This window comes from Aulonocara stuartgranti, assembly GCF_965226115.1.
Source record: "Aulonocara stuartgranti genome assembly, chromosome: 3".
NCBI lineage: Eukaryota > Metazoa > Chordata > Actinopteri > Cichliformes > Cichlidae > Aulonocara > Aulonocara stuartgranti.
The window spans coordinates 59,322,492-59,333,993 of record NC_138941.1 but is presented as its reverse complement, the minus strand read 5'-3'; the positions used below and the strand labels follow the sequence as shown (position 1 = coordinate 59,333,993).

The 11,502-nt window shown below is 38.0% G+C and overlaps 1 protein-coding gene across 1 annotated transcript; it reads right to left on the bottom strand.

The window, feature by feature from the left end:
* Positions 1-2,242: 2,242 nt before the first annotated feature.
* Positions 2,243-6,658, bottom strand: LOC309701667 (low affinity immunoglobulin gamma Fc region receptor III-A-like). The gene is made up of 10 exons (XM_082525816.1): positions 6,576-6,658; positions 6,447-6,491; positions 5,943-6,203; positions 5,607-5,864; positions 5,217-5,333; positions 4,631-4,687; positions 4,188-4,253; positions 3,519-3,587; positions 3,278-3,363; positions 2,243-2,901 (listed from the first exon to the last, which is right to left on the bottom strand). Exons 1-10 carry the CDS (start codon positions 6,655-6,657, stop codon positions 2,899-2,901), a joined length of 1,044 nt encoding a protein of 347 aa, XP_082381942.1. The 5' UTR covers position 6,658; the 3' UTR covers positions 2,243-2,898.
* Positions 6,659-11,502: the final 4,844 nt, after the last annotated feature.

Genomic DNA, 11,502 nt, shown 5'->3' with positions numbered 1-11,502 from the left:
ATTCAAAAAAATAGGAAGGAACTAAGTCTAAATAGTACAGACACTCAGTGATCAGATGAGCGATTATGTTTAAACAAAATCACTTAATATTTAATCAAATCCTAAATAAAGTATAGTAGGCTACATTAGACCTTTGCGGTGTTTTTAAAAATGAGAAGAACGAGGTGAAAAAAGGCACATACCTTTGACGTTGCGTGACGAACTCTGTATTCCTCATCCACACATAGTCTTAAAAAAACCTGAATTTTCGGTGGTTCGGCGCGCCGTTTACGTGTGGACGAAAAGGGGCCCAAACGCATAGAAACAGCTGCGTTTTCAAAAATACACTTGTAGGTGTGGACGTAGCGTAAAAGAGTTAGTAGTTTATTTTATTACTACCTTTAATTTATTGCAGATTAGTTGTATTTGCTTAACCCTTGTATGGTGTTCGGGTCTGTGAGACCCGTTTTCAGTTTTTCTCGAAAGAAAAATTAAACAATTAATTATTTTTTCAACCTGAAATTCATTGGCTTTGGCTTATTTTCTGTGAAGAACATAAATCCGAACTAATTTTCAATGACCTCATACTGTACCTCCCCCCACGCATTTACATTACATACAAGGTGTTCGGGTCCACTGGACCCAGGTCTAATAAAAGTGTTGAAAGTGTAGGTCCTGTGTTCCCACACTCTGTCTTCCTCCTTTCTGGTGCTGCTGATAGTGTTTTCTTCCCCTCCTGCTCCCGCACAGTTGCAGCATTGTTGAAAATTCAACTATCAACACCGTCTGCTCTGACATTCCCACACAATTTACCCTCTTTCTTGAGGGATCCAAATTTTATTTTCTCATACCCTGTCCCTCCTGCAAATTAGGGGCATAATACTATAAATAAGACTTTGCCAGTGTGGTTCTTTATCACAACTGATCAAGATGGCAAAAGATAATCTGCTGCGAGGGCCATCCAATTGATTTTGGAAGAGAGAGGGGCTTCGGATGATGATGTTGACAAAGAGGTTTCAGAATATTTCACATTTCTGAAAATTCAGAGTCTGACAGTGACTTTGAAGAAGAGGATGAGGTTGAGCACCATTTAGTAACAAAACGAAGACGAGCACCCCATCTGCAGCCAGCTCCAGGACCAGAACAAGCCCACCAGACAGCAAGTGAAGAAATATGGATGTCAATAACTGGTGAAACTGAATGGTCTTCTTGCCCAAGAAATGAGCCACCCTGCAGAGCTGTTACTGTGATAAGCCAGGGCCAACACGGCTGACAGTTACTCATGTGCAGGACATCAAGTCTTCATTTGAGCTTTTCATCCCAGATTCCATCCAGAAAATTATTCTGGATTGCAGTAATCTAGAAGGAAGGTTTATTTTTGGAGAGAGGTGGAAGGAGATGGACCAAATTCATCTAAGAACCCCAAAGGCCTACTTTGGGGTTTTTATCCTTGCAGGAGTTTTCAGGTCCAAAGGGGAATCCACAGAATCCCTGTGGGATGCAGAAACCGGCACGAACCTTTCCGTGCATCGATGTCTCTGGAAAACTTCCACAAAATTTCCAGGATTATCCGTTTTGATAACCGAGACGACAGACCAGCTTGACGGCAGAGAGACAAGCTAGCTGCCATCAGGACAGTGTGAGATAAGTGTGTGCACCACCTCCCCCTGTTTTACATCCCTGGGCCTAATGTCACCATTGATGAGCAGCTGATCCCATTTATTTGTGAAACATATTGTTTCACGTGTAAATGTGTTGTGTCTTTCCACTCACTCCACTTGATTATAACTGATTTATTTTTTTATAACATTTTATAAAACAAAAAAAGAGAAGCACATTAATTCATAAATGTGATCTAACAAAGGTAAAGGGAAAAAATTAACCATGTTTGCTGTTCATGTTTTGTAATTGGGATGAAGTAAACATCTGTTGAGTAATTTAACATAAAATTGTTTGATAGTGTTAATTTGGAAAGCCAAAACTCTAGCGGGTCCACCAGACCCATGAACACTGGCTGAGTAACAAAAATATGAACACCACACAAGGGTTAATTGTTTACTAAATGTTTGAGGTGTGAAATAAACCGCAATGTGGCTGGAGGATATGTTTGTGCGCGCTGGGGGCCTAGCAAAAAACGTTTGGGAACCACTGATCTAATTGAACATACGCAAGACAACAATTTATAGACATGCACACTATACCTATCTAAAGTAACCCGTGTTACTTTTTCTCTCATGAAAACAAGTAACACGTGAGTGTGCTGTTTAACGCAAACATGAATCAATTTTATTGGAATTCCACGTGAAAGACCAACACAAAGTGGTGCACACGTGAGAAGTGGAACGAAAATCATACATGATTCCGAACATTTTTTACAAATAGATAACTGCAAGCCACTGTGTGTGTAGTGAGACCTCTTATGTCATTTGATACGGCCAAATGGATTTGGACTCACTAAAAAAGTGAAATGAGTAATGGGTCCAGAGGTGGGCCCATTTTACAAAAACTCTTTAAATGCTTGTAACTTCATTGCCATTTGAGCCGGACAGAAAATACAAATGTTTCCTGAAAGACCAGAGTTGTTTTAGTTATTATTTCACAAAATATAAAATAAATACATTAGGCCTTGCATAACCTTAGTCCATGTAGGGTTAGGCCACTTTACAGGGCATCTAAAATATAACACAGACATCATAACAATCAGATGATCAGGATAATGGCTTATCACCACTCTAAGATGATCAGTAGTGAAACAGGCTGTCCATCTCTGAACTGCTGCCTATTTGCTTCTGGTCCTTCAGATGAGCAGCAGGATCATGGGTGGTGGACTGGATTTGCAGCAGTTTCTCAGTTTTTACGGTTCCAGGCAATTTCTCTTGATGCAAAGTACAATCTTACTGGTGTATCCATAACCATGGCTTACTGCACACAAAGAGATGGAATTAGTTACAACATATACGCAGTTGTGGTGCCTACAGCCCTGCAGAAGAGGAACTAGCATCTTTAAGTGACAGGCGATTTCAAATGCAGCGTTTCTATCAGCCCAGCAAACACACAAACTGTTTTTGTTTTTGTGGGGTTTTTTTTTGAATGTCCTAATGAGGAGCTACTTTTTACTTTATTATTTTTAATACATTTCCAAGCCTGTACTTTCAGTAAAATAACTTCAGTAAAATAAATTGCCAACGTTAAAAGTACTTTTTGAAAAGTACTAATGTATTGAAATCTGTATTAACTGTCCACTCTTTGGTATTCATCACATATTATCTGCAATATAACACCACTGCCTCAGTCTTACCTCTTGTAATACAGAATAAAAAGCATCATCTGGCACAAGTTGATAGACATGTGACGAAGTTCTTCTTGCAGTGGACTTTTCTGGTTCTGTTTTGACAACAGAATTAAATCAGTCGATAGAACCAATTTCTACTCAATAAAACACTCATATTGCCTTACATTATTATAAGTTAATTGATAATGTATTTAATAGTGGTTGATCTGAATACAAATGGCTTTTAACAAGTCATAACAAGTCTCACCTTCATTTACTTCAGCGTACTCCTCTTCTACGAGGTAGTAACAGGGTCCAGAAGACAATCCATCTTCATCTAAAGGAGACATAGAGTGAGAGTAAAGTGAGGATATCAATATGTTGAAAACAATGAAGAAAATCTGTGTTTTTGGTTAATTACGCCAAATTTGACATTTTAGAAATGCCTAATATACATATAAGGCAATATCTGCAGTTTTATACATTTTTATGCTACATTGTTTTTGTCTTTTCGAAATGAGTAAGATGATTGAGTATTGATTATATCATGTTCCTATTCTTGTTTTGTTTAATTTAGATTATTCTAAACAGAATACAAAATTTCACTGTATGCCACTTTTAGTTTTGAGCTATACAAAGCAAATTCACACCTCTCACTCTAGATGCGCGTCTAAAATACACGCTTGAACTGTATTAGCACTGTGGTTTTTATTTGAAGCACAAGTTCAGGAAACTCATGTTCTCACCACCGCCTACACATTTAGCAATAACAGATACACATCACAAGAAAGGGTAAGGCAATACCAGACAAACAAGTCTTGTTTGACTTCATAAATCAAATTTGGAATAAAAGTTATATCAACTTAAATTCTGTTAGTGTAAACTTAACAATAAGTTATTTTTTAACAAGAGATAACTATAATTTACATGACATTACCTGTTTTTTTCCTGTTTTTATTTACAGTGGCGTATGTTGCTCTGCTTGCATTAGGTGCACTGGCCTCTGTGATTAAAAAAAACAACAACATAAAACATCACAACAGTAGTCTTGAGACAAAATAGTCTAAACAGAGTTTTTTTTTATGTCAGGACATTTAGCTTCTGTTTTTCACAATTAAAAATCTTATAATGTATATTACTTTAACCAAGTATTTATTTCATGTTGGTCAAAAGGACACAAGTTTTTATTTATTATTACAATAACAAATAAGAGCACATCCTAATAAATAGTTCTTGTCTTTTTCTGTGTGGTGCCTGTTAATGTTTGGTTTAAAGGACTTTATAGGTTCCAAAAGAGAGTAAGTTAAATTATTTTTGCATAGTTAAGTCTTTTGCAGGATGCCATACACATGGGTAATTAAACAGTGTTTGTGTTCTGACCTGTTTGACGCTCTGTTGAATCTGAAGTACGCACCTTAGTTGACAGATAGAGCAGTGCTATAGCACAAGGAAGAAAAACAACGTCACCAGTGAACAACATGGAAAAAATAAAGGTTTTTTTTAAAACTTTAGACAACAACAGTGCAATGAAAAAGTTATGAGCCACTGCTATTTCTTTGTATTTTGCTAAAAGAATTTGGAAACAGTTGAGGCAATTTACTTAAATGTGTAAAAACATACATGGAAATGTTGCGTAAAAGACAAAAAAAGAGTGTTTTTAAAAGTCGACATTTAGTATAAGCACCTTTATTCTTGAACACAGTCTAAAGTTTCTTAGGAAAGCTTCTTTGTAATTTATTTAAGTAGTCTTCAGAAATAGTTCTGAAGACTAACTGAAGAGACAGATTAATCGTTCAGGTCTTTGTTGGATCTGATCATGATTCTTCAGGACATGACTTTCAAGTACTTTCCATTTGCCATTGATCTGGACTTTTCCAAAGTACTGTATGCCTTTTGAGAATTTGAAAACAGCAAAACAATGAGCACAAAATTCTACATGAAATGTAATGTTTGTTATTTTCTTTACCTCTGTCCCAGTAATCTTTCCCAAAGCGACGCAGTGCCCCCACCACCAACACAACACTCAATAAAACAGTGACAATAATCCAAGGTGTGGCAGGATGGCTTTCATTTTCGGAACTATCTGTAAATATATTTAAATATATTTGTAAATATGAATAAAGTTGTTTAATTGATCTTTTGAAAAAATTGAAAAAAAAGCAAAAAAAAAAAGGTCAAACAGGAAGATAAAAATCAGTCAGAGGGTATGTGAAAGTTTAGTACACCTGTTCCATTTCCATAAAGTGTACCTTTAATACTGCACACTGGAAATTCCACAGTATTTCAAAAAGCAGATTTGAATGACAGCAGTCAAATGTATCTATGGGATTTATTTAAAAACTTTGTTGTTTCTCACCTGTGTTCTGACCTGTGACATTCAGCCAGCTCACTGGTGACTCTCCAGCTCCTGAAATGCTGCATTTGTAACGTCCTTCATGAGAATTTAAAACTCTGCCGATGGTCATGTATCCTGTGGAGCTCTTCCTGATGAGGATTCCATCTTTGTAGAAATCAGCTGTGAAGTTGGAGGAAGTTGTCTTGTTCCTGCAGCGAAGAGTCACAGCTTCTCCCTCCATCACAGGAACAGCAGGACTCTCCAGGATCACAGGACCAGCTGAAAACCAACATGTATAAATCTATTCAATGATGTGTTTGATTATGGCAACGTAATGCTTACTAAATGGAAACTTACCAGTAACAGTGATGTTGATAATGTTGCTTTTCTCCCCTCCTCCAGTCTCACATATGAACTCTCCACCTTCTTCTGTATAAACATTTTTTATAGAGCAGGACAATCCTGTTGCTGTTTTCTCATTAGTGTAGCTGCATGATTTCATATTCCCTCTCAATTTATGTACACCATTATAATGAGAGACGCCCTCACAGTAAAAAGTTACTGACTCATATTCAAAGAACTGTGATCTGTTTGGAACAACACGAAGAAAAACTGCACCTGAGATAAGGAAAAGGAGAAATTCAGTTCAGTTTTATTGTTTAATAAAAATGTTGTCAAACTATACAGAACAAAATAACAACAGATAAAAATTACGGCAAATATGTATCAAATTTACATTGATTGAATATACATGAGGGATGAACACATGTCCTACATCTAATTTCTAAATTATCTACTTCTCCATCAAACAATTGCAACAAAAAAAAAACTGATATCAGTGAGCAGGTAGCTGGGACTCACCAACGCTGTCATCATGTGCACACAGCAGGATCTTGACAGTTATCACTGAAGAGAATTAAAGAACTATCTATTAAAATAAATACTTTATTATGATCTTAATAATTACTGACATTTTAACAGCATCAGTACCTTTAACCTTTATATTGCTTAGTTCTATTGTGGATGTAAGACCGTACTCACACAGCTTGATGCAGGCAGCTCTGAACACCATGATGTCGTGCTGCAGACTGAATACTAAAGTGTGAAAACTGAGAGCAGGGGCGTCTTCCTGTTAGTCTTCCTGTTCCTAAAGCAGTTTTACTACCACTACCACTACTACTTTCTACTATTTCTTTTACAACTCAATGCTAATTAATGTAATCATTTAACTTTACTAAAGTCGTTTCCACAGTAACCAAGTTGATCTCGTGTCAGTTTATTTATTTATTTATTTTTTTAAATTTTTTTCTCTTCTGCCTGTCCCATTTGGTTCTTTAGCCATCAGAATTGTTGTCTGAAGACCAACAAGGATACCCAATGGATTTACTTTGCCAAATGGATCATCGTGGCATTGCCGTATTGGTCCATTTGATCTCGTGTCAGTTTAAGCTTCAGTGTTTCAGTTTCCTATCTGTGGGTGGAGCATTTTTCAGTCTCTGAAAAATGTTAGCCGTTCAACAAATGTGTAAAAGCACTTCAGAGAAATAGGAGAGTTAACACTGCTGAAGATAAAGTGATATTCATGTACAGAATTCAGACTGGTGGTTAGACACAGCATAATGGATTCCTATCGGTGATAGGGATTAGGCAAGAAACCCCTGGTGGTTGTGGTGGTGGTGGAGCCCGAGTGACATAGGAGGGGTGGTGATGGGGAGGAGGTGGGTTACACAAAGGTGTCTGCAAGAGAAAGTCTTAGGTGTAAAGGAGTAAAAAAAGTGCCAAGTAAAGACCGATTGGCCAGCTAGATGATTTGAACCAGACCAGTGATGTTACAGTCGGCCTGACAGTGTTGTAAAGCTTAGATATAGACACACATTCCACTTTAGATATACTTTATAGTCTTTAGTGATACAGTACAGTAGTGATACAATCAGGAGTCCTATTTTAAAATGTCTTTTTCAAAAATTAACCAAGCAGTTTCAAAACACATGAACCAAAGCAAGGCAAGGCATTTAGGCACTGTTTTCAGTGCCTAAATATGATCGATATATTATTGAAGAGGAAATAATACTCCGAAAACAACCACACAACCAGGTAAAAAGCAGAAAGACAAAATTAGGGAAGCACATCAGAGAAAAGTTACCACAACACAGCTACAGAGATGTTTCTGCAAAAATAAAGGGGAAGACTGGGCTATGTACACTGAGGAACTGAATGGAGGTGTAAGTAATCTCCAAACACAGAGACAAGACGGATAAAACTCATGCTAAACACGACAAATATGATACAGACTACACAAAAATACTCAGTCTGAGGCAGGATCAAAACTCCATATTGCTAGACCTGAAAACCAGTAAATCAGCCTTTGTGTCACAAAGTGTAGTGTAGTGTGAAAGGTGGACCCAAATGCAGATGAAACAAAACTTGACTTGAATAACCAAAAATGAGTCATTTATTGAGGCTGGAAAAATAACTGCAAACAAAAGGCAAAAGGCAAGACTAACAATAAACTAAACCGGGTGAGTTAAATTAAATAAAAACCTAAAACAGGAACATGGACCTGACATGAGAAAATGTGACATGAACCCTTGGCCTGGAAACACAGGACTTAAACACACAGAAGGTGATTAGGGGGAATGGGAACACATGGGGTAACAGCTGACTGACATGAGTCTAATGACAGGGAAGTGAAACTAAATACAGTGAACAAAGAACACACAACTCCTTAGAAATCCATCCATCCATCCATCCATCCATCTTCATCCGCTTTATCCGGGGCCGGGTCGCGGGGGCAGCAGCCTAAGCAAAGAGGCCCAGACCTCCCTCTCCCCAGCCACCTCCTCCAGCTTATCCGGGGGAATACCAAGGCGTTCCCAGGCCAGCCGAGAGATATAATCTCTCCAGCGTGTCCTGGGTCTGCCCCGGGGCCTTAGAAATAAAACAGGAAACACTGAAACTAGACATGAAAACAGATCTTAACAGACCTAACACGTGATGAACAATACAAGAACCCAAACACAGAAACCAAGGACACAATAAATAATGACTGCCTTTAACCTCAACTAAAAGCTAAATAGGAATGACGCATGAACTAATCACAATTGAGACAAATACCAAATGTACTCAGAGCACTAGGTCAGAGACCCAACCTGTGATACTTTGCAGTAACATCGGTTAACAACTGTAAAACTCTGATCCCTGCGATTCATTATCCAGCAGTCATTTCATTCAGTTTTTTTCTTATCACAAATAAAGTTTTTCTTTATTATTTCAAATATATTTATTTCAACTACATAAAACGCAAAGAGACCTTAAACCCAACACGTGATAGGAGAAATACACATTTCAATAAAGAGAAAATAACCACATAATCTATGAATGTAGAAATAACAATGCTGTGGTTGGGTTGCACATCTCATACATGCACACGTTTGAGATCAGCAAGTTAGAGGTGAGGCGTGAGATTGGACTGACACATGGTTTTAAGTTGGGAGAAAATAAGGTCAGGTTGAGAGATGAGGTCAGGCAGGAGTTTCGGTAGATTATGACTTTCACAAACCACAGTGTGATCGGCAGTAAGAGTAGAGCTGATGTTTATCACGTATGTTCAAAGTGACAAAAAGGAGTTTAAAAAGGTATTTGTAGAAACAACAGATCAACCAGTTCATTTCTTGAGACAGTCACTATTACCAGCAAAATGAATGAATCAGTAAGTTATTCATTAACTACAAGAAGTATGATGGGATAATTGGTTTTATTGCTCTATTTTTCACAATTGCTTGGACTATTATCCGCTTCATGGCAATTACACTAACACATAGGTGAACACGAGTTAGTTGGTCTAGCTTTGACTATCTATCAGTGAAGAACAGCAGCAGAACCACAATCACAACTATGAAAAGAGTCTGTAAGATGAGGTGACAGCTGTGCTCTGAGGCATGATCTCACTCAATGTGTCTGCAGAGATTATTTATCATGTATAAAGGACACGGGCAGATTTAAATGTGTTTTTCTGATCAAAATATATTAAACATATTGTTTTTAAATTATGTAATAATATTGGATGTGTTAAGTCTGCCCCCTGCAGTATATCAACCAGCATTACAACACTGGCAGTTTGACTTTGAGTTGATTTCAATATTTCTTCAATGGAGGTTTTACTTAGTACAGTGTTAACAGCTCTTAATGGCAGAGAAAGCTGAGTCTTTAACTCATCTGATTCAGGTACAGCCTCAGGCTGGCATTGAGGGCTTCACCATATAGAGTATCGTAACTTGTAGCATACTGGAACATACATGGTGGAATTAGAAGGGATGTTTTTTGTAACATGAACAACCACTGGCGTGCACAGATAGAGACGGGGTGGTGCTGAAGCACTTGCCCTTTTGCCCTCAGTCCAAAAAAGTGCCCTTTTGAAAGACGTGATTTTTATTTTATTTTTTTAAAGCTGCGCGATTTAAAAAGGTGTGAAAATAATGGCTTGATTTGTGCCCCTTCTTCAAAGACACCCGAACCCTGTCGCTTTTTCACTGTCACCGTGTCGCGTGAACACGCTTGCAGTTCATTTGTTGTGAGGCGTGTAGCAGCGGCATGACATAGGACTACTTGGAGTAGGCATAGTAGGCTAACTATAGCGACTGGGGGCCACGGCGGACAACACGGCAGCTCTTTCCCTTCCCAACCAGTCAGGTAACCCATGAATCGAGTGAAATTATTCTGTTTGCCCTCTAAGACCAACCTGCAATTGTTTTGTTGTGAAGTAGCCTGTCAGAAACTGCACATGACAAACTTTGCCAGCTTGCCCCCTCCATCCATCCATATGGATAAACAAAAAAACGACACATTTAAAATGTAACCTAAACCATTTAGGCAACCACTCTCCATCAATTCCGACCTTTTTGCATACACTATTGAAAATATCACGTTATGCTATAGGCTACATGCCGTTAGGCAGAGGGCTCTTTTGAGCCCATTTTTCGTTACAAATTTTAGGATGATCTCACGGAAATCTATGAATAAATACAAAGTTTTCAAACTGAAGTCAGTGACGGGAAGACATCACACTTTTTAGAGATGGAACTGCAGAAAAACCTAAAACCTTGACATGATTATGAATAATAGAATTATGGACGTTTCTCCATTTTTGTGGATTAGCCTTTCCATAACTAACGTCAACTACTGTCCTACTTTGGTAAGATTGAAATTAATGTCTTTGACTGTCTTTAGTAGGTGTCTCCTGTGAGAAAGTTAGAACACCGTCCAACTGTCTAAAGATGCAGTCTTTAGCCTAACTGGTTGTTACTGACTCAGCGATGCTCGCAGACATTTACGCACTGTGTTGTGACCTGATTGTGACAGAACAGTGACGTTGTTATTGGTAGTTTGAAGGGTACGGTGTTGGGGGTGGTGCATGTTAAAAGTTTTGAGAAGCACTGGTTAGACATGTTAATTTTTTTTGGTGTAACATATTGGCAACATTAACACATTAATTTGCTAAAGGAAAAATAGGCAGTTCCCAATTGCCTGTGAAAACGACCATTCTGCCCTGTTCTTGTAATGACCACAGTCAGTCTTATTCGTTCTCATACATTTTGGTCTATTTATTTACTAATTTCAGCAAGCATAATGCCTAGGAAAGAGAGGCTGAGAAAGGAGAAAGAAAGGGATCTACAACAGGCAGCCCAGGGAAGCAGTTCTCTGCTCTCCTGGATGAAAGCAAAGGAAAATGAAGATGAAAGGTCAGAGTCAAGGGCAGAGTCAGGTTCTATTTTAATGTTTTAATGTAACCTGCTCCTTGCAGTTAATTCTATTGGAAAATCTTAAAAGCTGTTCACACTTAGTTTTTAATGAACTTAATCAGCAGGCATTGAGCTAACTATTATTTTGTACCTACGAAAGTTATTTCTATGTTACAAGA

What these genes read in the sequence shown, in the direction of transcription:
- LOC309701667 (XM_082525816.1), bottom strand. Translation starts at nt 6,657, where the DNA reads ATGGTGTTCAGAGCTGCCTGCATCAAGCTGTGTGAGTACGGTCTTACA. An exon ending in TGCACATGATGACAGCGTTG is followed by an intron (nt 6,204 to 6,446) that starts GTGAGTCCCAGC and finishes TCCTTATCTCAG; the next exon opens with GTGCAGTTTTTCTTCGTGTT. An exon ending in GTACGCTGAAGTAAATGAAG is followed by an intron (nt 3,364 to 3,518) that starts GTGAGACTTGTT and finishes TTGTCAAAACAG; the next exon opens with AACCAGAAAAGTCCACTGCA.